Source organism: Coregonus clupeaformis, chromosome 16, assembly GCF_020615455.1.
Source record: "Coregonus clupeaformis isolate EN_2021a chromosome 16, ASM2061545v1, whole genome shotgun sequence".
In the NCBI taxonomy this organism is placed as follows: domain Eukaryota; kingdom Metazoa; phylum Chordata; class Actinopteri; order Salmoniformes; family Salmonidae; genus Coregonus; species Coregonus clupeaformis.
Genome location: NC_059207.1, coordinates 15,891,398 through 15,917,914, shown reverse-complemented (window position 1 = coordinate 15,917,914; position 26,517 = coordinate 15,891,398). Strand labels below are relative to the sequence as shown.

Below are 26,517 nucleotides of genomic sequence, written 5' to 3'. Positions count from 1 at the left end.
ACCTGATTTTTGGAAAGGGCTACTGATTCCACCGCCGGTAGTCCCTCTCATTCTGATTGGGAGTCCCATAGGGTGGCGCACAATTGGCCCTGCATCGTCCGGGTTTGGCCGGTGTAGGCCGTCATTGTAAATAAGAATTTGTTCTTAACTGATTTGCCTAGTTAAATAAATGTAAAATAAAATAAAATAAACAATTCTGTCTGGTGTGTTTGTGTGGTCTGCTCTGCTCAGAATGTGTTGAGAACTCCAGACTCCCATAGCTTAGCTCTTCATTAACAGCATGTTGGAATGGTACAGCTGTCATGGACAGGACGCAGTGGTGGATAACCTTTAACCTGGGAACAACTTTCCAATGGCCTAGTAGGCCCATCATCCCAGCAAACAGTGAACGTTCCAACAAAGTTATACAGTGTTCCATTAGGTGCCCAATTGGGTCTCCAGCTTATGACAACATCCCATTAATGTTTTAACAACGAAAACTTAATTTAATAAACATTAGTAGAAGGACATGCCACAATGGTTTCTAGAATGTGTTATCTGAATGTTCATGGAGAAAACGTTATAGTCATATCATGGGAACATCCATGGAAACCTCAAAAGTTCTGGGAAAACTTGCCATTTTCAGGTTCTCAAAACATCCCTACTAATGTTCTGGGTTTACAAAGGTAACTAGAAAATATGCTGGGATGGCGCATGGCAACGATGGAAGAGTTGGCTACAGTACATACAGTATAGGACTAGGCTACTCCTAATCACTTCCAAAACGTTTGTATTTGGAAGAAGACGAGAGTGCCTTTGGAAAGTATTCAGACCTCTTGACTTTTTCGAAAAAAAATTACGTTACAGCCTTATTCTAAAATGTATTAATAAACAGAATTCCTCATCAATCTACACACAATACCCCATAATGACAAGGTCTAAAACAGGTTTTTTAGAAATGTTTTATTCTCAAAACAGAAATACCTTATTTACATAAGTATTCAGACCCTTTGCTATGAGAATCGAAATTGAGATCAGGTGCATCCTGTTTCCAGTGATCATCCTTGAGATGTTTCTTCAACTTGATTGGAGTCCACCTGTGGTAAATTAAATTAATTGGACATGATTTGGAAAGGCACACACCTGTCTATATAAGGTCCCACAGTTGACAGTGCATGTCAGAGCAAAACCAAAGCCATGAGGTCGAAGGAATTGTCCGTAGAGCTCCAAGACAGGATTGTGTCGAGGCACAGATCTGGGGAAGGATACCAAAACATTTCTGCAGCATTGAAGGTCCCCAAGAACACAGTGGCCTCCATCATTCCTTAATGGAAGAAGTTTGGAACCACCAAGACTCTTCCTAGAGCTGGCCGCCCGGCCAAACTGAGCAATTGGGGGAGAAGGGCCTTGGTCAGGGAGGTGACCAAGAACCCTATGGTCACTCTGACAGAGCTCTAGAGTTCCTCTGTAGAGATGGGAGAACCTTCCAGAAGGACAACCATCTCTGCAGCACTCCACCAATCAGGCCTTTATGGTAGAGTGGCCAGACAGAAGCCACTCCTCAGTAAAAGGCACATGACAGCCTGCTTGGAGTTTGCCAAAAGGCACCTAAAGACAAACATTTCTGGTCTGATGAAACCAATATTAAACTCTTTGGCCTGAATGCCAAGCGTCACATCTGGAGGAAACCTGGCACCATCCCTATGGTGAAGCATGGTGGTGGCAGCATCATGCTGTGGGGATGTTTTTCAGCGGCAGGAACTGGGAGAGTAGTCAGGATCGAGGCAAAGATGAATGGAGCAAAGTACAGAGAGATCCTTGATGAAAGCCTGCTCCAGAGCGCTCGGGACCTCAGACTGGTGCTAAAGTTCACCTTCCAACAGGACAACGACCATAAGCACACAGCCAAGACAATGCAGGAGTGGATTCTGGACAAGTCTCTGAATGTCCTTGAGTGGCCCAGCAAGAGTCCGGACTTGAACCAGATCTAATATCTCTGGAGAGACCTGAAAATAGCTGTGCAGCAACGCTCCCCATCCAACCTGACAGAGCTTGAGAGGATCTTTAGAGAAGAATGGGAGAAACTCCCCAAATACAGGTGTGCCAAGCTTGTAGCGTCATACCCAAGAAGACTCGAGGCTGTAATCGCTGCCAAAGGTGCTTCAACAAAGTACTGAGTAAAGGGTCTGAATACTTACGTAAATGTAGTATTTCATTTTTTTTTTTTTATATAAATGAGCAAAACAATTCTAAAAACCTGTTTTTGCTTTGTCATTATGGGGTATTGTGTGTAGATTGATGAGGGGGAAAAAACAATTTAATCCATTTTAGAATAAGGCTGTAACGTAACAAAATGTGGAAAAAGTCAAGGGGTCTGAATACTTTCCGAAAGCACTGTAGAAGAGATTAAAGGGGGCCTGAAAATGATGGTGAACATTTAAAATAGCACCTGATAGATATTGTTTTGTTCCATCATCCTTTTATTTTGTCTCAAAACATCATATTTCTCCTTGGCACAAATCGCATCTCGGCACTATGACCCTAATGCACCAGTATGAGACATTAGATAGTCTGTGGCTTGTGTTTCTGCGGTGTGTACATGGTGTGTCGGAGGGCTCAGCTGGCTCAGCTGCTGAAAGCCTGCATTCATACTTCTCAAACAAAACCACACAGTGCAAAGACACAAGAATCAGATCATGTCATTGGAATATTCCCAGGAAGACTCTTGGAGTAGCCAAGACTGGCTCAGTAGAATAGCATGCCAATCTCCTGGTTTGTAAAAGGAGAGGCCTTTCCTGTGCCAAAAAACATGCCCTCTTCTTGTCAATCTGGTAGGGAATATTAGACGCCACACGATGCCGTGGAGAGGATTTGATAACGTACTGTCCTCCCCCAGAGCTGTCAATCAACTGAGACAGTGGACTTAACCCTTCTCCTGGAGCTTCTGCACTGACCTAGACGACTGCTAATACTACTACAACTGCTACTAATACAACTACTGTTACTAAGACTACTGCTACTATGCCTACTACTAATACAACTACTGTTCTTAAGACTACTACTACTACTACTACTACTACTACGCCTACTACTAATACAACTACTGTTACTAAGACTACTGCTACTATGCCTACTACTAATACAACTACTGTTCCTAAGACTACTACTACTACTACTACTACTACTACTACTACTACTACTACTACTACGCCTACTACTAATACAACTACTGTTACTAAGACTACTGCTACTACTACTACTGCTACTACGCATACTACTAATAAAACTACTGTTACTAAGACTACTGCTACTATGCCTACTACTAATACAACTACTGTTACTAAGACTACTGCTACTACGACTACTACTACTACGACTACTACTAATACAACTATTTCTACTACGACTACTACTTATACAACTACTGTTACTAAGACTACTGCTACTACTACTAATACTACTACTAATACAACTACTGTTACTAAGACTACTACTACTACTGCTACTATGCCTTCTACTAATACAACTACTGTTACTAAGACTACTGCTACTATGCCTACTACTAATACAACTACTACTAATACAACTACTGCTACTATGACTACTACTTATACAACTACTGTTACTAAGACTACTGCTCCTACTACTACTACTACTAATACAACTACTGTTACTAAGCCTACTGCTACTATGACTACTACTCGGAGTACATGTCCTGATAATCCGTCAGGCCCTGCGGCCTTGTGAATGTTGACCTGTTTAACGGTCTTACTTACATCGGCTACAGAGAGCGTGATCACACAGTCGTCCGGAACAGGTGATGCTCTCTTGCATGTTTCAGTGTTACTTGCCTCGAAGCGAGCATAGAAGTAATTTAGCTCGTCTGGTAGGCTCGTGTCACTGGGCAGCTCGCGGCTGTGCTTCCCTTTGTAGTCTGTAATAGTTTTCAAGCACTGCCACATCCAACGAGCGTCGGAGCCGGTGTAGTACGATTCGATCTTAGTCCTGTATTGAAGCTTTGCCTGTTTGATGGTTCGTCGGAGGGCATAGCGGGATTTCTTATAAGATTCCAGGTTAGAGTCCCGCTCCTCGAAATCGGCAGCTCTACCCTTTAACTCAGTGCGGATGTTGCCTGTAATCCATGGCTTCTGGTTGGGGTATGTACATACAGTCACTGTGGGGACGACATCATCTATGCACTTATTGATGAAACCAGTGACTGATGTGGTGTACTCCTCAATGCCATCGGAAGAATCCCAAAACATATTCCAGTCATATTTGCCAAATGGAGGGCGAGGGAGAGCTTTGTACGCGTCTGTGTGAGTGGAGTAAAGGTGGTCTAGAGTTTTTTTCCCTCTGGTTGCACATTTAACATGCTGGTAGAAATTAGGTAAAACAGATTCTAGGAGCGCCGCCTCTGGATGAGCGTTTTCCTGTTTGCTTATGGCCGTATACAACTCATTAAGTGCGGTCTTAGTGCCAGCATCGGTTTGTGGTGGTAAATAGACAGCTACGAAGAATATAGATGAAAACTCTCTTGGTAGATAGTGTGGTCTACAGCTTATCATGAGATACTCTACCTCAGGCGAGCAAAACCTCGAGACTTCCTTAGATATCGTGCACCAGCTGTTGTTTACAAATATACATAGACCGCCACCCCTTGTCTACCAGAGGCTGGTGTTCTATCCTGCCGATACAGTGTATAACCCCCCAGCTGTATGTTATTCATGTCGTCGTTCAGCCACGACTCGGTGAAACATAAGATATTACAGTTTTTAATGTCCCATTGGTAGGATATACGTGCTTGTAGTTCGTCCACTTTATTATCAAGTGATTGTACGTTGGCCAATAGTACCGATGGCAAAGGCAGATTAGCCACTCGTCGCTGGCTCCTTACCAGGCACCCCGATCTCCTTCCGCGATATCTCCGTCTCTTTCTACTGCGAATGACGGGGATGAGGGCCCTATCAGGGGTCTGGAACAAATCCCTCTCGTCTGACTCGTTAAAGAAAAATTATTTGTCCATTTCAAGGTGAGTAATCGCTGTTCTGATGTCCAGAAGCTCTTTTCAGTCATAAGAGACGATAGCAGCAACATTATGTACAAAATAAGTTACAAACAATGCGAAAAAAACAAACAAAATAGCACGGTTGGTTAAGAGCCCATAAAACGGCAGCCATCCCCTCCGGCGCCATTGTATCATACTAATTCAACTGCTGTTACTAAGACTACTGCTACTACAACTACTACTCATACAACTACTGTTACTAAGACTATTTCTACAACTACTAATATAACTACTGTTACTAAAACTACTACTACTGCTACTACGCCTATTACTAATACAACTACTGTTACTAAGACTACTGCTACTATGTCTACTACTAATACAACTACTATTACTAAGACTACTGCTACTACGACTAATACTTATAATTTGGTGGGTGCTTATATTTGTCCTATTTCACACATGTACAACAGTGTGTTATATGTATGTGTGAATTGGAACTGTGTTTTTTGGTATATCACAACTGTAAGGGTTGGTGTGAGGTGTGACCCAGGTGCGGTGCAGGATAGACAGTAGGCAGAGATGGTGAAACAAGGATCTTTACTGGTGGTCCCAAAATCAGGATACAAAATAATGGACTTGTCACGATAAATTAAAGGAGGAGCAAATTGGTCTTGAAAAACAGGCTGACAGCAAACATATGACATACTAACTACGACTGAAAACAACAATGAAACAGGGAGAACACTTCTCAAGTACCTGTACATACGTCTGGCGATCAGACACTGATTAGTACTGTTTGGCATCGAGAAACTAGCAGAGAAAACAGAGCAAGGGAACACAGGAAAGTGAGGGAATAAATACACAGGTGAACAGGTAGACACAGGTGACACCAATAGGATAATAATTAGTCCAGACTGTGAGTGAGAAGGTGCTTAAGGTTGTCGGAGGATGACACCTGGTGGGTCGCTCTGAAACTGTGACCCCTTCCTGTAACAGTTGGCCTGATGTTGAGACCTGACCGAGGCCCGCTTAAGCGCCGCCCATACCTGCCTCCAGGTGCGGCGACAGCGACTGATGTGGGCCTGGACTGACGGGTCCACCGCCTCCTCTTCCTGCTCGGGGAATAGGGGGGGGGGTTGGTACCCGTATTGGCACTGGAATGGGGACAGGCCGGTGGACGAGCAGAGAAGGGTGTTGTGGGCATACTCCGCCCACGCCAGTCGCTGACTCCACGTAGCTGGGTTGCTGGAGGCATAGAACCTCAGCACCCCCTCCAGATCCTGGTTGACGTGCTCCGTCTGCCCGTTCGACAAAGGATGGAAGCTGGAAGACAAGCTGACGGAGGCGCCGAGGCAGGTGGCGAACGCCTTCCAGAACCTGGAGGCGAACTGAGGACCCCGATCCGACACCACATCTTGGGGAAGGCCGTGGACCCGGAAAACGTGCTGCACCACCAACTGAGCCGTCTCCCGGGCCGACTGGAGTTTAAGAAGGGGAATGAAGTGGGAAGCCTTCGAAAACCGGTCCACAACGACCAGGATGACTGTGTATCCATCACAGGGGGTAGGGCGGAAATGAAATCCAACGAGATGTGGGACCACGGGTGCTTGGAGATAGGCAGGGGTCAGAGCAGCCCTGCAGTGGGTTGACGTGAGCTCTTCGTGCACGCGCACACCGGGCAAGCCGCCACGAAGGCGCGAGTAGACCCCTCAGTTGATGGCCACCAGAACCTCCTACGCAGGAACTCGAACGTCCTGGCGCCCCCCGGATGGCTGGTGAGGTCAGACGCGTGCGCCCACTGAAGCAGTCGTGAGCGCGCAGCCTTGGGTACGTACATCCTCCCCGATGGACCACCACCCGGATCGGGCTCCCGCCGTAGCGCTGCTCTGAACAGCCTATCGATTCCCCACGAATCTGAGCAGCAATCAGGGCATTGGGGACAATGGCATCATCCCTTTCCACCAGGTCCACAGGGTCGAACTGCCGGGAGAGCGCGTCAGGCTTGGTGTTCTTCGACCCCGGGCTGTATGAGATTGTGAACCGGAACCTGGTGAAGAACAACGCCCACCTGGCCTGGCGCGAGTTGAGCCTCTTGGCCCCCTGAATGTAGGCTAAGTTCTTATGGTCAGTCCATACGACGAATGGATGGGCGGCACCCTCTAGCCAATGCCTCCACTCCCCCAGGGCGAGTTTGACCGCTAGCAGCTCACGGAAAAACGCAAAGGGGTGAGTCTTACCGTCCGTGAGGAACCGCTGGGACAGGATTAGCGCAACGTCTGAACCATCCACCTCCACAATGAAAGGCAGGGACAGATCAGGATGCCCTAGGACCAGGGGCGATGTAAAGCGACGGTTAAGCGCATCAAATGCGTTCCCCGATTCCGGGGTCCAGGTGAAGGGGCGCACGCTCGTCTGAGTGAGGGCTGTCAGGGGAGTGGCTAGGGAGCGAAAATTGTGAATAAATCGGCAATAAAAATTACCGAACCCTAAAAAACGTTGTAGTTGCTTGAGGGATGAGGGCTGGGGCCAATCCAGTACCGCGCTGACCTTGGCTGGGTCCATCCGTAGGTCCCCCTGGGTGACGATGAACCCCAGGAAGGAGACTGTCTCTGTGTGGAACACGCACTTCTCCGCCTTGACGTAGAGCTGGTGACGGAGAAGGCGTTGGAGGACCTGCCGAACATGCTGCTGGTGTTCACTCATATTCTTTGAAAATATTAGGAAGTCATCCAAATACACGAAGACGCTGTAGTCGAGGAGGTCCCGGAGCACGTCATTGACCAATGCCTGGAACACCGCATGCGCGTTGGCTAGACCGAACGGCATGACTTGGTACTCGTAATGCCCACTGGGTGTGTTAAAAGCCTTCTTCTATTCGTCCCCCTCCCGAATCCTCACCAGGTTGTAGGCATTTCATAAGTCCAGCTTGGTGAAGACCCGGGCTCCTTGCAACGACTCGAATGGCGTCGTCATCAGGGGGAGTGGGTAGCGGTTCTTAACCGTGATGTCGTTGAGCGCCCGGTAATCAATGCACGGCCGCTGCCCACCGTCATTTTTCCCCACGAAGAGGTAGAGGGACGGATGTGACCCTCGACGAGTGCCTTGTCGATATACTCCCTCATGGCCAGCGTCTCCGGCCGGGACAAGGAAAACAATTACCCTCGTGTGGGCGTGACGCCTGGCAGGAGATCGACAGCGCAGTCGTATGGCCTGTGATGAGGTAGGCCCTTGGCACGCCTCTTACTAAACACCTCCCCCAGATCCCAATAATCCCGGGGAACACCTGCCAGGTCTGGGCCGGTGACAGAGTCTGTAGCTGCCGTCCTCCCGATGGCACCCGCCGCTAGGGCGGTAAGCGGTTCGGAGTGCGGGACCTGGGGAAGAGGTGAGGACTGGTAGGTGGTCTGGGATGGTGGTTTGGGCTGATGAGTGGTCGGTGGAGACCGGAACAGGACGGAGGCGGAGCCTCCCGCAAAGATAAGCCGCCCCGTGGACCAGTCTATCCGGGGTTTGTGGGCGACCAGCCAGGGGTGCCCGAGGACGAGGGGACACTCCGGAGAGTCCACAATTAAAAAACTGGATATCCTCCCATAGCCCCGCTGCCACCCGGACACACACGGGGACAGTGTGCCGGGTGATGAAGCCCGACCCCAATGGTCGGCCGTCCAGGCCCATGACCGGAACCAGCTCGGAGAGGGAGAGTAACGGAATGCTCCACCCTTGGGCCAGCCCCGCGTCCATCAGGTTTCCCGCGGCCCCCAAATCCACCAGTGCATGCGCCCGACGCGCAGTGTGGGCCCACTGAACCCTGACGGGGAGAAAGTCTGGGAGTCTCTGGGGTTGTGCTTTCAGTTCCAGCTTGTTAGCACCCCTCCCGATATTAGCGAGCCCTCCCGTTTCCCGGCTTCTTCGGGCATGAGTCGCAGTGGTAACCTGTCTGGCCGCAGTACAGGCTACGTCCTTGGCACAGACGTCTCTGCTTCTCCATCCTGGACAAGCGCGCCTTGCGTCATCCCTCTCTCGTGTGCCCTCTCACAGATTGTCTACCCACACCGAGAGGTCGACGAGGCCGTCCAGTTGCTCAGGCAGCTCCCTGAAGGAGAGTTTGTCCTTCATCCCCTCCGATAGTCCCTACGCGTAAAGGACAACCAGGGCAGCCTCCTCCCATCCTGCCTCTACAGCCCGTGTCCGGAACTCCACAGAGTAGTCCGCCACCGAACGGTCACCCTGCCGACAGGCCGTGAGCCGCCTCCCAGCCTCGTGCCCCGACACCACCCGAGAGGTGTCGAACACCTTGCGTAGCTCCCGGGTGAATTGGTAGGAGTCGGAGCACGCCGGAGTTTGGCTCTCCCACTCCACGGTAGCCCAGGAAAGGGCCCGACCCGTCAACAGAGTGATAATGTAGGCCACCCGGCCCTGCTCCGTTGGGAAGGAGGAGGGTTGTAGGCTGAATACCAGGGAACATTGGGTGCGGAATTCCCTACAGCCCGCTGGACATCCGTCGTACCTCTCCGGAGGTGGTAGGCGGGGTTCCCGCGAGACTGGAAACGCCACTGCCGCGGCTTCCGCTCCACCGGCTGCCGGGGCTGGTCGGGTGTCCACCCGGCTCTGCAAGGCGATCGTCAGCTGGCGGAGATTCTCGGTGATCTGCTGCAGGCTGCGGTCGTGCTGGTTCAGCATAGTTCCCTGCGTTACCAATGCGCTACGATACTGTACTGCCTCCGCTGGGTCCATATTGGCTCTGTTTTCTGTAAGGGTTGGTGTGAGGTGTGACCCAGGTGCGGTGCAGGATAGACAGTAGGCAGTAGGCAGAGATGGTGAAACAAGGATCTTTACTGGTGGTCCCGTAACCAGGATACAAAATAACAGACTTGTCACGATAAAATAAAGGAAGAGCAAATTGGTCTCCAAAAACAGGCTGACAGCAAACATACGAAATACTAACTACAACTGAAAACAACAATGAAACAGGGAGAACACTTCTCAAGTACCTGTACATACGTCTCGCGATCAGACACTGATTAGTACTGTTTGGCACCGAGAAACTAGCAGAGAAAACAGAGCAAGAGAACACAGGGAAGTGAGGGCATAAATACACAGGTGAACAGGTAGACACAGGTGACACCAATAGGATAATAATGAGTCCAGACTGTGAGTGAGGAGGTGCCTAAGGTTGTCGGACTATGACACCTAGTGGGTCGCTCCAAAACTGCGAACCCCTCCTGTAACACCCAACTCCCTCTGAGACACCTTCAGAAAGTGGGGTCACAGCCAGGGTCAGCCATTATCAAAGGTGACCCTAGAGCAGTTAGGGTTAAGTGCCTTGCTTAAGGGCACATGGACAGATTTCTTTCACCTTGTCATCTCAGGTATTCAAACCAGCGACCTTTCAGTTATTGGCCCAAAGCTTTAACCTCTAGGCTACCTTCCGCCCTGACTACTGCTAAGATGACGACTGCGACTACTACAACTACTACCACTATCAGCAACAATAGTCAACATATTGACAGTTCCACAAGTACACTATGCCGGCATATTTTCAGAGCTCCTGTTGTCGTTACAGAAGCAGGATATTAAATTTATCTTAATTTATTTGCTGAGAATTTTCCTGCACAGGTTTAAAACGGCTTCTACAGTTTGTAATTTCCACTTTAAAATGTCAGACTTGATTTGCCTTAACGAAAAATGTATCAACCCCTACAAAGAATGTCCATTAATTATAGTCCACATAATAATTAATTTCCTGTTGCCGCAGGATTATTTTCCTGCTGTACCAAACTGGCTCAAATTAATCTGTACATCACGTTGGCAGTACAAATTGCTCTTCCCTACAATCCTCTGCTCAACGGAACTTACCCAGTTCCATCACAAGGCTCCATACAGGCCTGTTAACAAGCCCAAAAGACAGATGGGCTACAGAGTGTCTCCGTAAACCACTTTCCAATAGCACAGCACCATTCTAGCCCAAAGTCATTCCCATTGACGTCATTCTGCTGTGCAAGATTGCTGCACCCCCTTGTGTGTCATGACCCCTGCTTTTTCTCTGGCTGACCAACGCCAGCTTTCAAAGCCTCAGAGAGAAAATGCATCACTCCACCACAACAAAGGCTTTTTCTTCCAACTGTACATTTTCTCAAATAGATCACACTGCAAAGGCTACTTTATGATTCTCTATACAGATTTGATCAATAAAAGTATTAGGTACATCTGATCGGTTATGACCACATATGAATGCACATATTAGATTACACAGTGTCCCAAACACCAGAAATACAATGGGGAACTAAGAATATCTGTACCCATAACTGCATAGATTATTCCATGACCAAAAGCTACAGTATATAATGTCCATTGCTGTATCTTTAAACATGAGAAAGACAATCTACTATTGTCTGAAGATGCAAATAGCAGGCTATTCTCTGTCACTCTGATCTGCTTGTGGCCTCCCTGGGCCTCTCCAAAGCCATTTAAAGCTATTTTAGAACTTTTCCTGATGAATAACAATATCCCACGCATGAATAGACTAATGCACACACACACTTGGTCTGATGGTGCTCTCTGATGTCATCGGCCTCCCCCCTTGCTTGAGGTACAATAGAGAACAAAATAGGAATATTTTGCACTTGACACATTTATGAAATTGCTTATTCCAGTTACTAATAAACACACACCCATTAAGACAATGACAGTAAAAACTGTTAAATCCCCTTGGATTGATAAGGAATTGAAAAATGGTATGGTTGAGAGGGATGAGGCAAAAGGTATGGCAAATAAGTCTGGCAGTCGAACTGATTGGCAAACGTACTGCAAATTAAGAAATCATGTGACTAAACTAAATAAAGATAAAAATAAACTATACTATGAAACAAAAATAAATTGATGGTAAAAAGCTTTGGAGCACCTTAAATGAAATTTTGGGGAAAAAGGCAAACTCGGCTTCATCATTCATTGAATCAGATGGCTCATTCATCACAAAACCCACTGATATTGCCAACTACTTTAATGACTTCTTCATTGGCAAGATAAGCAAACTTAGGTATGACATGCCAGCAACAAACGATGACACTACACATCCAAGTATCTGACCAAATTATGAAAGACAAGAATTGTACTTTTGAATTCCGTAAAGTCAGTTTGGAAGAGTTGAAAAAAGTATTGTTGTCTATCAACAATGACAAGCCACCGGGGTCTGACAATCTGGATGGAAAATTACTGAGGATAATAGAAGACGATATTGCCACTCCTATTTGCCACATTTTCAATTTAAGCCTACTAGAAAGTGTGTGCCCTCAGGCCTGGAGGGAAGCTAAAGTCATTCCGCTACCCAAGAATAGTAAAGCCCCCTTTACTGGCTCAAATAGCCGACCAATCAGCCTGTTAAAAACCCTTAGTAAACTTCTGGAAAAAATTGTGTTTGACCAGATACAACGCTATTTCACAGTAAACAAACTGACAACAGACTTTCAGCATGCTTATAGGGAAGGACACTCAACAAGCACAGCACAAATGACTGATGATTGGTTGAGAGAAATTGATGATAAAATGATTGTGGGGCTGTCTTGTTAGACTTCAGTGCAGCTTTTGACATAGTCTGCTGCTGGAAAAACGTATGTGTTATGGCTTTACACCCCCTGCTATAATGTTGATAAAGCGTTACTTGTCTAACAGAACACAGAGGGTATTCTTTAATTGAAGCCTCTCAAACATATTCCAGGTAGAATCAGGAATTCCCCAGGGTAGCTGTTTAGGCCCCTTACTTTTTCCATCTTTACTAACAACATTGAGTAAAGCCACTGTGTCTTTGTAGGCGGATGACTCAACACTATACACGTCAGCTACTACAGCAACTGAAATAACTGCAACACTTAACAAAGAGCTGCAGTTAGTTTCGGAATGGGTAGCAAGGAATAAGTTAATCCTAAATATTTCCAAAACTAAAAGCATTGTATTTGGGACAAATCATTCACTATACCCTAAACCTCAACAACATCTCACAATGAATGTGGAAATTGAGCAAGTTGAGGTGACTAAACTGCTTGGAGTAACCCTGGATTGTAAACGGTCATGGTCAAAACATATTGATACAACAGTAGCTAAGATGGGGAGAAGTCTGTCCATAGTAAAGAGCTGCTCTGCCTTCTTAACAACACTATCAACAACGCAGGTCCTACAGGCCCTAGTTTTGTCGCACCTAGACTACTGTTCAGTAGTGTGGTCAGGTGTCACAAAGAGGGACCTGCGTTGTTGGCTCAGAACAGGGCAGGACGGCTGGCCCTTAAAAGTACACGGAGAGCTAACATTAATGACATGCATGTCAATCTCTCATGGCTCAAAGTGGAAGAGAGATTGACTTCATCACTACTTGTTTTTGTAAGAGGTGTTGACAAACTGAATGTACCGAGCTGTCTGTTTAAAATACTAGCACACAGCTCGGACACCCATGCATACCCCACCAGACATGCCACCAGAGGTCTCTTCACAGTCCCCAAATCCAGAACAGACTATGGGAGGCGCACAGTATTACATAGAGCCATGACTACATGGAACTCTATTCCACATCACATAACTGATGCAAGCAGTAGAATCAGATTTAAAAAACAGGTAAAAATACACCTTATGGAACAACGGGGACTGTGAAGAGACACACACAAAGGTACAGACACATGCATACACACACATTGTGATATTGTTGTATGGTGGTATTAAACATTTTGTATTGTAGATATGTAGTGGTGTAATAATGTTATATGATGTACTGTTTTATCTTTTATTTTATATGTAATGTAAGTGCTTTAATATGTTTGCCTTGGCAGCAGCTAATGGGGATCCCTAATAAATACAAATACAAATACAAATGAAAGCCACCTGTAAAGCACTGCTCTACTTACCTTTGCAAATGAAGCCCTTGTAATCATTTTCTATTACTGATAAACTACTTAGCGAGCTCCAATAAGCTGTAAGGGGTTCAGTTTTTCTATTTGGACACAGAGAGGGAGCAAGGCTGAGGTGCTGTCACAAGCCGATTGGGGTAGACTTAGATCTTCAGCTTTTGATTGGCTGTTGGGTGGTACTGTAATCAACGGAGGCATCTCTGTCAAGTCTGACTTGTGTTGACAGAATCACAGATGTTCAAGAGCTTTGAACCTCAACTCAAATGATCTGACTTTCCAACATCCATTTAAGAGTATGTATCAGACTTACTGTAGGTGGCAAAAGCTTTAGATGAAACAGGGAATAAGTGTAGGAGAGACACTGAACGCATGACAGTGGAACAGGCTAAAACAGGGAGGGATTAGCTGGAATTTTCCAAATAGAAATGATAATTTCTGTTTCAAAACGTTTTAAAAGGTTTTCCATTGCATGCCCTAATGAACATGACCCTATTCTGTCTTCCATTGTACCCAACAACATCACGGATATACTTATATACCAGTGGAGGCTGCTGAGGGGAGGATGGCTCATAATAGTAGCTGGAACAGAGCGAATGGAATTGCATTAAACACATAGAAACCATGTGTTTGATGTTGTTGATACCTTTCCACCTATTCCGCTCCAGCTATTACCAAGTGCCCGTCCTTCCCAATTAAGGTGCCACCAACCTCCTGTGATATATACACTGACCCAACAATATTCTCCAAAATATACTGTCACTTCTACACATAGCCCCTCCAATATCTGCAAAGCCATTCACTCAGAATGAGAGAACTTTATGTAATTCAATTAATGTCACTCTTTAGAGAACATACTAGAGATTATACACCTTGAAGTGGACAAGCACACTAGCAGAGTTCCCTCTTATCTGGATCACACTTGCAATAACATTGACGTTGTCTTGTGGATACTGTGTGTAGATCCACTGCCACTCCACTTCCCCCATTGCCCTCCTACTCTTATCCTCATGTCAGCAACGCAAGTTCAATCGCCTGCCAAGATCATATTTAACCAATTCAGACAGGAACTGTGGAAAATCTACTGCTGAAATATTGTGGATGAAAATTACATTGGATTTCCAATTCCAGGCATGCCTAATGATAAATTCAAACACATTAAGAATTAATAATCTACAGTATATGAAGGAGGAATCATTAACAATTGACTCATTTGATATTTCCAAACCATAGGAAAATAGACACGTTTAAAGACAAGATATTTACAAGGACGAACTAGACATTCTCTTTGACTCCTGTACTGCTGCTAGATCCATACAGAACATACTGTTTGAATGTCAAGATACAGTATCACCACAAACGATCTGCTTCTTCACAATGGAATTATTGCATAGAATCTGAGAGTAGGATTTTAAGTTTTATACAGAAATACTGGTCAAACCATATCCAACAGAGAATACATACAGGAAGTTTTAAAACAATTTTTTAAAGACATGTCAGGAACTAATGAATTCCAGGGCACTGGAAAGAGTGGTATACACATCAAAAATACATCTAACCTAAAAAAAACAAAAAAAAACATCTGCAATAGTACATCCAACTGAAAATGTCTACAATTCGCTGTACTGTATACCAAAGATAAATATTTCAGTAAACCTTCTTGAGACAAAATGAATAATGAATAAAGCATTCATTTTAACTCTCTTCCTTTTAGCAAATAAAATAAAATGAAAAAAATAGTGCATTCAGTCTGATTGCATGTCTAGTTCTGTCACGACTTCCTCCGAGGCTGCCTCCTCTCCTTGTTCGGGCAGGCTTCGGCATTCGGCGTCACCGGCCTTCTAGCCACTGCCGCTCCTCATCTCATCATTCCATTTGTTTTGTATTGTTTATTACACACACCTGGTTCATATCCCCTCATCAGTACCTGTATAAGTGTTCCCTCTGCCCCCTTGTCTTTGTGTGTGATTGTATATTGTGAGATTAGTGAAGCTCGGTGGAGCTCCTTGTATTTTGTATCACCGGGTTATTTTCCCGTGTGCCTTCTTGGTTTCAGTGCGCCTGTTTTGCGCACTGGACTGTTTTGACGCTTTATTGCGTAACTCTGTATTCCGGAATAAATCCTGTTATTCTGTGATTTACCCTCCTGCGCCTGACTCCTTCAAATCACCACATCACAAGTTCTGCTAGGAACAGGGACATTTGAATCCCATATGGATTAAATGTGCTTTTTATTAATATCTCTCCTGACTGAGAACTGCATTACAATTACAACCCATCTCTAATCATGGTAAATCATGACTCTCTGCAGGATCAATGGTCAAGCCACTTCCTTTAAGTATGCAGGGTTCAGAGGTTTTAAAACAACCTTAGGACAGCATCAACTTTCAGAGTATAAAAAGAGTCACTCCAAGAATCGTCAGAGCTGCTCTAGACCTTTAGTAGTCAAATTCAAACCGCCGCTATAGAAAAGGGGAAGATGTGCCACGGAGTTGCCTCTCCGGTATCTATGTCACTTTTATCTTTCTTTACTTTTTAAGGTCTGCCATCAGAAATAAGTCTGCAAGCTGACTTCGGTCATCAGTCAAACAATGTTTCCTCCGACACATTGTTGTGGCTGACTTCCGGGTTAAGCAAGCGGTGTGTTAAGAAGTAGGCGGCTAGGCGGGTGTCACGTTCGTTCATAGACGGGACGGACCAAGGCGCAGCGTGATATGCATACATGTTTATTTAAACTTAATAAACACTCGACAAAACAATAAACGAAACGTGACGTCGGAAGGCTATACACACAAGCCAAACTCACCGAGCACAAAACAAGATCCCACAACACAGGCAGGAAAACTGGCTGCCTAAGTATGATCCCCAATCAGAGACAACGAGTGACAGCTGCCTCTGATTGGGAACCACACCCGGCCAAACATAGAAATACAAACATAGAATCAACACACACATGATATTCACACCCTGACCAAACTAACTAGAGTTCTATAGGTCAGGGCGTGACAGCGGGTCATGTTTCGGAGGACGCATGTCTCGACCTTCGCCCCTCCTGAGCCCATTGAGCAGTTGCAGCGATGAGACAAGGTCGTAACTAGCTATTTGGGAGAAAATGGGGTAAACTACAAATAATTAAAAATACGAATAAAAATTAAGCCCACATTTACTCCAATGTCATTTCCCAAGTTATGAGAGGTAGAAAAATAAAGTAATTACTGAAAAACCAGAAAGAGCGGAGAGGACTGCCGAGCTACGGGGGCTCAGCTTGGAGAGAAGCTTTAATAGAAAAGGTAGTGTCAAACTTTACAGGTTCAAATTGAAACTGGATTGCTATTATTTTATCAACCCACTGTTCACCCCTCTTGGAATACCTGATGGTCAAATGCCGACCCTTCTACCTCCCGAGGGAGATTTCAGCTGTTATCATGACTGCTGTATACATTCCACCTCAGGACAATAAAAATTACAAGCTTATTTTGAGAGACTTACAGTTAGTTAGTGAGTGCATACATTTATTTCATACTGGCCCCCCGTGGGAAACGAACCCACAACCCTGGCGTTGCAAGCGCCATGCTCTACCAACTGAGCTACACGGGGCTGATTGTGCTGATTGGAATATGTTTAGAGACTCCGCCGATAACATTGACGAGCTAACCACCTCCGTCACCGGCTTCATTAGAAAATGCATCAGCGTTGTTGTACCCACGGTGAGGGTTCACTGCTTCCCCAATCAAAAGCCCTGGATTAACACTGAGGTTGGCGCTAAACTAAAGAACAGGGCTACCGCACACAGAGCTATCATACACAACCCTGATGCTACGGCCGAAGACAGGAATAAGTACAAGAAGACAAACTATGACCTCCGCAGAGTCATCAAACAAGCAAAAGGACAATATAGGAATAAGGTAGAATCATATTATACAGGCTCTGAAGCCCGCCACAGGGGGGCAGGGGCTACAGTCTATTACGGATTACAAAGGAAGACCCAACCGTGATCTGCCCAACGATGCCTCTCTACCAGACAAACTCAATGCATTTTATGCACGCTTTGACAACAACAACATCAAGCCGGTTGAGAGGGCCGTCACCAACCCAGAGGATTGGATGATCTCGCTCTCTGAGGCCGACGTGAGAAGGGTCTTTAATTAGGTTAAAACCCGCAAGGTCGCGGGCGCCTACGGTATTCCAGGGCACGTTCTCAGAGCATGCGCAGAACAGCTGGCAGGCATATTCACGGTCATTTTCAACCTTTCCTTGTCCCAGTCTGTAATCCCCACATGTTTTAAGATGACAACAATAATTCCTGTTCCTAAAATCTCTAAGGCTTCATGCCACAATGACTACCGCACCTGTTGCACTCACATCTGTAATCATGAAGTGCTTTGAGAGGCTGGTTATGGCACACATTAACTCCACCATCCCAGCCACCATAGATCCACTCCAATTTGCATACCGCCCCAACAGATGCATAGACGACGCAATATCAATTGCTCTCCATGCTGCCCTCACCCACCTAGATAAGAGGAATACCTACGTGAGAATGCTGTTCATTGACTACAGCTCAGCGTTCAACACCATTGCCCCCTCCAAGCTTGTCACCAAGCTTAGGACTCTGGGTCTGAACACTTCCCTCTGCAACTGAATCCTGGACTTCCTGATGGGCTGACCCCAGATGGTCAGGGTAGGCAACATCACCTCCGCCACGCTGACCTTTAACACAGGGGCCCAACAGGGGTGTGTGCTTAGTCCCCTCCTGTACTCCCTGTTCACCCATGACTGTGTGGTCACTCACGACTCCAACACCATTATCAAGTTCGCTGACGACACGATGGTGGTAGGCCTGATCACCGGCGACGATGAGTCAGCCTACAGGGAGGAGGTCAGTGACCTGGCAGTGTGGTGCAGGAGCAACAACCTCTCCCTCAACGTCAGCAAGACTAAGGAGCTGATCGTGGACTACAGGAAACAGGGGGGGCGAGCATGCCCCCATCCACATCAACGGGGCGGCAATGGAGCAGGTAGACAGCTTCAAGTTCCTCAGTGTCCAAATCACTAAAGACTTGAAATGGTCCAAACAAGAAGGCGCAACAGCGATTATTGCATTGTTGGGTTTTGAGTTTGCAAGAAAGGCATTTCACTGTACTTGTGCATGTGACATTAAAACTTGAAACTTATTGCCATGCTCTGTCGTGCCAGAGACAGTGAGGACCTGTGTGCTGGAGCAATCCCACCAGTTGGTTACAGACAGAGAATGATTCCTGGATGACTGGTTCCCAGTAAGATCATCTACCTGAGAGGCTGTTTTAAACAAGACAAAATAAATCAAACATATCAAAAGCATTTTTGGATCAAAAGCACTGGCAATACTACAACTCTGCCATTTCCAACTACAGATAGGCATTTCTGAAATGGAATAAAAGCAGATGGCATACTGTCATTATCATCTATCACTACAGTAACTAGTTGTCACTAGTTATCACAGTCCAAATTGGCTATATCGTAAAAATATTTTAAGACGAGAAATTGTAGAAATAGGCAGGGTTTAGCCATAATTATGACTTTGTTGCTATGGTAGCTAGTGACGACCCATACAGATGATGGTTATAATGTGATAATAATGTATAGATGCTGGGCCTCTGAGGTCTTGACCTTTGACCTCTCTCCTGTAGTGCATGAAGAGACCTGATGGAGACACTCCGTCATAGGCATATTAGCGCACCAGAGTGTCATAACACACCCGTCTACAGAGTGCTGGGGGCCAGTGCGGAGAGGCAACCCCCTACACGTTGAAGCTGACCCAAGAGTAAAATGGTTGTCAAAACACACTAACTACATTCCCAATGTAAACAGGGCAGACCTGGGATGGTTAACCTCTCTACTGCCTCTGGGGTTCCAGCAAACTTCAAAGGCAAGATGCTACAGTATCCTAACCTGACATCACAGTGGGAGTGGCCAAACAGGTGGAGACCAGATTAAAACACCATCCCAATCGAGTTAGATGCCCAGTATTTCACAGCAGCTCATCTAAAAGAAGGCCTGGTTATGGGGCATCCACCAGGGGAACGATTAACTGTCAAAAAGTGTATTAGCAGGTAACCCTTTCCTTCACCACCACAGCTGATGCTAAGCCTCAACATGTAACTGAAATCAGAGAGATCTGAGTGACATCTGCCAACTCACTCTGGCTTGTAATAATATATAATAATAATATATGCCATTTAGCAGAAGCTTTTATCCAAAGTGACTTACAGTCATGTATGCATACATTTTACGGATGGGTGGTCCCGGGAATCTAACTCACTATCCTGGCGTTACAAGCGCTATTTTCTACCAACTGAGCTACAAAGAACCACTAAGTGCTTGTCCTGTGCACTTTGTCACTTTGTCAACATCAGGGCTGCCTCAGAGAAAATACACTACATGGCCATATGTATGTGGACACCCCTTCAAATTAGTGGATTCTGCTATTTCAGCCACACCCGTTGCTGACAGGTGTATCAAATCGAGCACACAGCCATGCAATCTCCATAGACAAACATTGGCAGTAGAATAGCCTTACTGAAGAGCTCAGTGACTTTCAACGTGGCACCGTCATAGGATGCCACCTTTCCAACAAGTCCGTTTGTCAAATTTCTGCCCTGCTAGAGCTGTCCCGGTCAACTGTAAGTGCTGTTATTGTGAAGTGGAAACGTCTAGGAGCAACACAAGCTCACAGAATGGGACCGCTGAGTGCTGAAGCATGTAGCGCATAAAAAATGGTCTGTCCTCGGTTGCAACAATCACTACTGAGTTCCAAGCTGCCTCTGGAAGCAACGTCAGCACAAGAACTGTTGGTCGGGAGCTTCATGAAATGGGTTTCCATGGCCGAGCAGCTGCACATAAGCCTAAAATCACCATGTGCAATGCCAAGCGTCTGCTGGAGTGGTGAATCACGCTTCACCATCTGGCAGTCCAACGGACTAATCTGGGTTTGGCGGATGCCAGGAGAACGCTACCTGCCCGAATGCATAGTGCCAATTGTAAAGTTTGGTGGAGGAGGAATAATGTTCTGGGGCTGTTTTTCATGGTTTGGGCTAGGCCCCTTAGTTCCAGTGAAGGGAAATCTTAACGTTACTGCATACAATGACATTCTAGATGATTCTGTGCTTCCAACTTTGTGGCAACAGTTTGGGGAGGCCTTTTTATGTTTCAGCATGACAATGCCCCTGTGCACAAAGCGAGGTCCATAAAGAAATGGTTTGTCGAGATCGGTGTTGAAGAACTTGACTGGCCTGCACAGAGCCCTGACCTGAACTCCATCGAACACCTTTGGGATGAATTAGAACGCAGACTGCGAGCCAGGCCTAATCGCCCAACATTAGTGCCAGACCTCACTAATGCTCTTGTGGCTGAATGGAAGCAAGTCCCCACAGCAATGTTCCAACATCTAGTGGAAAGCCTTCCCAGAAGAGTGGAGGCTGTTATAGCAGCAAAAGGCGGACCAACTCCATATTATGCCCATGGTTTTGGAATGAAATGTTCGATAAGCATGTATCCACATACGTTTGGCCATGTAGTGTACCTTCATCCATGCTTTCCATTAGGGTTGTATGATATGATCTGTCTTTCTCACGAGGCTAACACTACGGTAATACTGGATTCCAACACTATGACCTTGAAGCACTTGGCTAAGGCTCGTACCACACATCATAAATTGGTTCCTCATTCATATTCTATTCATGTGTTTATATATGGCAAACAAATGGAGGAAAAAGAAGAGCGAGAGAGAGAGAGAGAGAGAGAGAGAGAGAGAGATAGAGAGAGAGAGGGGAGAGATGGTGCATGTCTGAGTGTGTACCAGCAGCCCTCCTGTACCTCAGGAAAGCACAGCTCCCAGCTCTTCAGCGGTGCAGAGAGAGATGAGACTGCATCCTCATCAGAAAACTGCTGGAAGCCAGCGATGATGAATAGGGTCGCTGTGAGTATTCATTCCCTGTAAAAGCGCCATTCTTCGCCTTCCGTCTCCCACTGCTGAGATGTGCTCAGAAGGAAGAAAATGTATCTGAAATATGGGAAACTAATGCTCTCATTGGTGGGAAGCAGCTTGGTCTGTAATATTCTCCTTATTAATTGCCTTACTATGGCTAATTAGTATATCAGAGCCATTGGTCCTAATGAGCGATGGTTGCCCACAGTTGGTTTAATGGAGAGCTAACAAAGGGCTCCCCATGAATGATTCATTGGTCTGGGAATGTGTCTCCTGGTACTGCCCTACTAAACCAGCCTGAGCCCGTCTCTTGACATCAAGCTAAGGGGAGATGACTCTAGAGCCATGGAGACCTCAACAAGTCGTAGAGGCAATGCTGCACGGTCCCTATTTCAGCTATTGCCATCCTGCGGGGGGAATGTATGAATATCACACTCTTTTCAGTTTCAAAGGCAATTTCACCGCAACTCCTCTCAGCGCAAGCCATCTGGGGGTTTCTGCAGACCTTGAGAGTGACTGCAGCAGGATAAATAAATGGAACTTATTCAAACTGCACCAGCGGGATAGAGCCTCCACTTTACTGACATACGGGTGGCCATTTTAAAAGCAGAGGATGTCCAGCGGGTGACCGACAAATAAAGCAAACTCCATGCAGGATTTTGTTGACCTCATGTCATGTTGTCATATGTAAAGTGTGATGCTCTGTGCTACACTACAGTCTAGAACAGGGCTGCCCAACCCTCTTCCTGGAGTTCTACCGTCCTGTGGCTTTTCAGTCCAACCCTCTTCGTGGAGTTCTACCGTCCTGTGGCTTTTCAGTCCAACCCTCTTCCTGGAGTTCTACCGTCCTGTGGGTTTTCAGTCCAACCCTCTTCCTGGAGTTCTACCATCCTGTGGCTTTTCAGTCCAACCCTCTTCCTGGAGTTCTACCGTCCTGTGGCTTTTCAGTCCAACCCTCTTCCTGGAGTTCTACCGTCCTGTGGCTTTTCAGTCCAACCCTCTTCCTGGAGTTCTACCGTCCTGTGGCTTTTCAGTCCAACCCTAATTTAACACACCTGATTCTACTTATTAGCTGCTCAACAAGACCTTAACTAGCTGAATCAGATATGCTAAATTAGGGTCGGACTGAAAGCCTACAGGACAGTAGATCTCCAGGAAGAGGGTTGGGCAGCCCTGGTCTAGAACAACATAAAATGCAAGAGAGGTAGGAAAGCCAAGGAGCCCCTGGATATTATCTTCAAGGCACTTGACAAGTTAATTGGGCATTGTATTTTAAACACATTGTGATGCATTTGAAAATTGAGAAAGAGGCACTTTTAAGTGATCCCTCATAGAGCCAGAATAATTGGCTTTTTGAGCAATAAAGTAATGGAGGTCACTTTAATAATAGTGATGAGAAAAGTAACACAAATGAATTTGTCCAAACATGCCCTGAAAGTTAAACTTCTTTAGAACTTTTCTAATAGTTTGCGGACCACAATTAAAGCTCCTATGTATTTGATTAAATAATATAATATGCCAGATTAATTAGTGAGTAATACTTTTAGAAAAGGCCATACTTTTAACTGCTCTGTGTCGCAATTAACAACAAACAAACAACGTTGGTTTGGTGCTTGCATCTGTCTGTCTGTCTCTTGTAAATGTTAGTCATTTAGCAGACGCTCTTATCCAGAACAACTAGGGTTAAGTGCCTTGCTTAAGAGCACATCAACAGATTTTCCACCTAGTCAGCTCGGGGATTAGAACCAGAGACCTTTCGGTTACTGGCACAACGCTCTTACCCACTAAGCTACCTGTGTGCTCCTCATAGGAGGAAGGGAAGGACCATTCTCCTCAGTGAATTTCATAAAATTTTTATTATTATCCTTTTTAGATAAAACTATACTAAATATATTCACGTCACCAGATAATTGATTAAAACACACAGTTTTGCAATGAAGGTCTACAGTAGGGTAGCATCATGGTGTAGCCGGAGAACAGCTAGCTTCCGTTTTCAGTCTAATATTGTCAATCAGGACACAGAACACAATTTCAGAGTCATTAAAATGTTCCCATCCTCTTATGCTGTGCACTTGTAACACTGTATTATATGATTTAGCACTTCTTTTTTGGGGGGGACAATTTTAATTGAAAACAATCACAGTAAGGTACTTAATTGTTACCCAGAAATTGTTTGAAATTGAGGTCAACACCAAACAGCAACACCCTGATACAAATTATCTGAATGTCAGCACAACTGGACAGTTTTAATGTTTTTGGTAACCTATCTCTTGTCATATCCCCACAACGTTCCCACAACCTAAAGAAACATTCTGGGAACCTTTAAAGAACAGACTAAATGTGTTCTGGGAACGTTCTTGTAACATCAGGTGAATGTTTTTTTCACCCTAAAAGAAACATTGTATAATCATCCGCACAACTAGACACTTTTTAGTGTTTTAGGAACATATCTTTTGTGATGTCCGCACAATGTTCCCACCAGACTGTACCCATAACCTAATGAAACATTCTGGAAACCTTCAAAGAACAGACAACATGTGTTCTGGGAACGTTCTTGCAACATCAGGCAAATGTTTTATACAAGCATTGTACAGTATATTCATCAGCACGACTGGACAGTGTTTGTGTTATGAGAACATTTTCCGCAACCTAACGAATGTTCTGAGAACTTTCACAGAACCAATATTTGGTTTGCTGGGAAAACATTACTGGTACATTGTGTTATTACATTACCTGGAAACTTAATGAGAACTTTTGGGGAATGTTCTGTGGTGGTTGTTTCAGATGGTGTGCACAACATTTTAGTGAATGTTCCAAGGATATTTCATTTAAAACATATAACAAATAAATAAATAAATGTTATTAAAAACATTATTTGAATGTTTTTGGGATGTTATCATCCTAATGTTAGATAAAACCCTAACTAGAACTTAAAGCTGCAATATGTAACTTTTTGGGCGAACCGATCAAATTCACATAGAACTGTCAGTTATAGATCTGTCATTATCATTGAAAGCAAGTCTAAAAAGTGATAGATCTGTTCTATGTGCACTATTTCTATCCTGTTTTAAAATTTTGTTTTTGCGTCTGTAACTTTTTTTTTATACACCAGCTTCAAACAGCTGAAAATACAATATTTTTGATTATGTAAAATATATTTTACAGCAGTTTAGATGGTACAATGATTCTCTACACTATAGTTGCTTGTTTTGTGACATAAACTGAAAATAGGCGAACTATTAGAATTTTAGCAACCAGGAAATGGCGGAGCAATTTCTGCATCGTGCATCTTTAATGGGAATCTTAGCTAATGTTCTGGGAATGTTCCTGGTTTGCTGGGACCATTCATAAACATTGGCGATTCCCCTACACAACAGCTGGGCGTGACACAGGTTGATACAGGGATCAGACACTCACCGTCCATCCTCCTCCGTCCGTTGTCATGTCACAGAAGACCTGGAAGCCAGCAGGGTAGTGCATGGGAAAGACAGAGTAGATCCCATCCTCCCGCTGGCCACTTGCGTAGATATCGCTGCAGTCCCGAGGTCTGGAGCCTAGCGAGATCAGATAGACACCTGATTAACGTTTAAATCCTGGATTTTATCATAGAAATTATTCAATTAAACCAGTGAGCTCCAACATTTTCTTCTCTTAATAGTCTGCCCTGTCTGAATCTGTCCAGACAGCTTCACTTCATCATGTCCAAATATTGTACAGTATAGAAATGCAATTTTTGTACAAAAATAATTTGGGGTATCAGAGGTAGTATGCAAACATATTTCAATATGAAGCTGTGCTTTTTTCCTTCTAGTGCAATTGTGAACAACAATAGCCTTGTCAGACAGTAAATACATTTAGTTGGCCAAACATATGGTTCACTTCAGCTCAAAGGATCAACCATTTCTACAGCTGACATGGTGTAGTTAGGAGATGTCCATGCACTCATTGCCTTTTTCTCCTTCCACCAGCCACCACTGGTGTCCATCCATAGGCCTACCATTGGAGCAGCCTTTGGGCCGGGCACTGCGGACAGGTGCTCTCTGGAGGTCTGCCTTGAACTTGCCCTTCAGGTTCCCCGTCTCCTTCTGCATGGAGTTGAGGGCATCGTTCACTGAGTTCATCACCTTCACCATGTTGATCTGGCTCTCAGATAGCAGCTGGAAACAAACACACAAACATCCATTAAAACACCCACTCTGTAGTTGGAAAAACAATTTAACAACACACACACAAATTAGATTAGATTTCTCTTGATAGACATACGACTAACAGTAAACCCCACACAATTGGGAGTAAATGCTATTAGAAAAGGGCTCTCCCTGAGTGTGAGTGTTCATTCATCAGAATGAGGATGTTTTAGGAAGTCTACAGTAGCCTCGTAATTACCAGACTGGAATCTGAGTAGCGAAACAGAATGTAAGCTCACAAGATTTCTGGATGGTTGTATGAGGTTAAGTCTACAGTAAGGAGAGGTGACATAGGAACTCTTTGGAGACCCACAATGCCCCGGGGTTGACATTGATGACAGCTGATGGGAGCGCACTTCCTGTGCACATGGTGAAAACATGATCACTCTCTGCACATACCCCCCCCAACCTTACCCTCGCCCCCTCCCTAACACACTTCTGTAGCAACAGCACTTGCCTGTCAATCACGAGTGGGCCTCAAACCAC

The 26,517-nt window shown here is 45.3% G+C and overlaps 1 protein-coding gene across 2 annotated transcripts in view; it reads right to left on the bottom strand.

Annotated features, from left to right (window-relative positions):
- Positions 1-26,517, bottom strand: part of fibcd1a (fibrinogen C domain containing 1a) — a 103,479-nt gene that overhangs the window by 34,028 nt on the left and 42,934 nt on the right. For both annotated transcript variants that reach the window (XM_041900405.1, XM_041900406.1), the window contains 2 exons: positions 25,842-26,001; positions 25,262-25,398 (listed from right to left, as the gene is read on the bottom strand). In XM_041900405.1, coding sequence (XP_041756339.1) covers positions 25,262-25,398; positions 25,842-26,001 — 297 coding nt within the window. The remainder of the gene's footprint in view (positions 1-25,261; positions 25,399-25,841; positions 26,002-26,517) is intronic.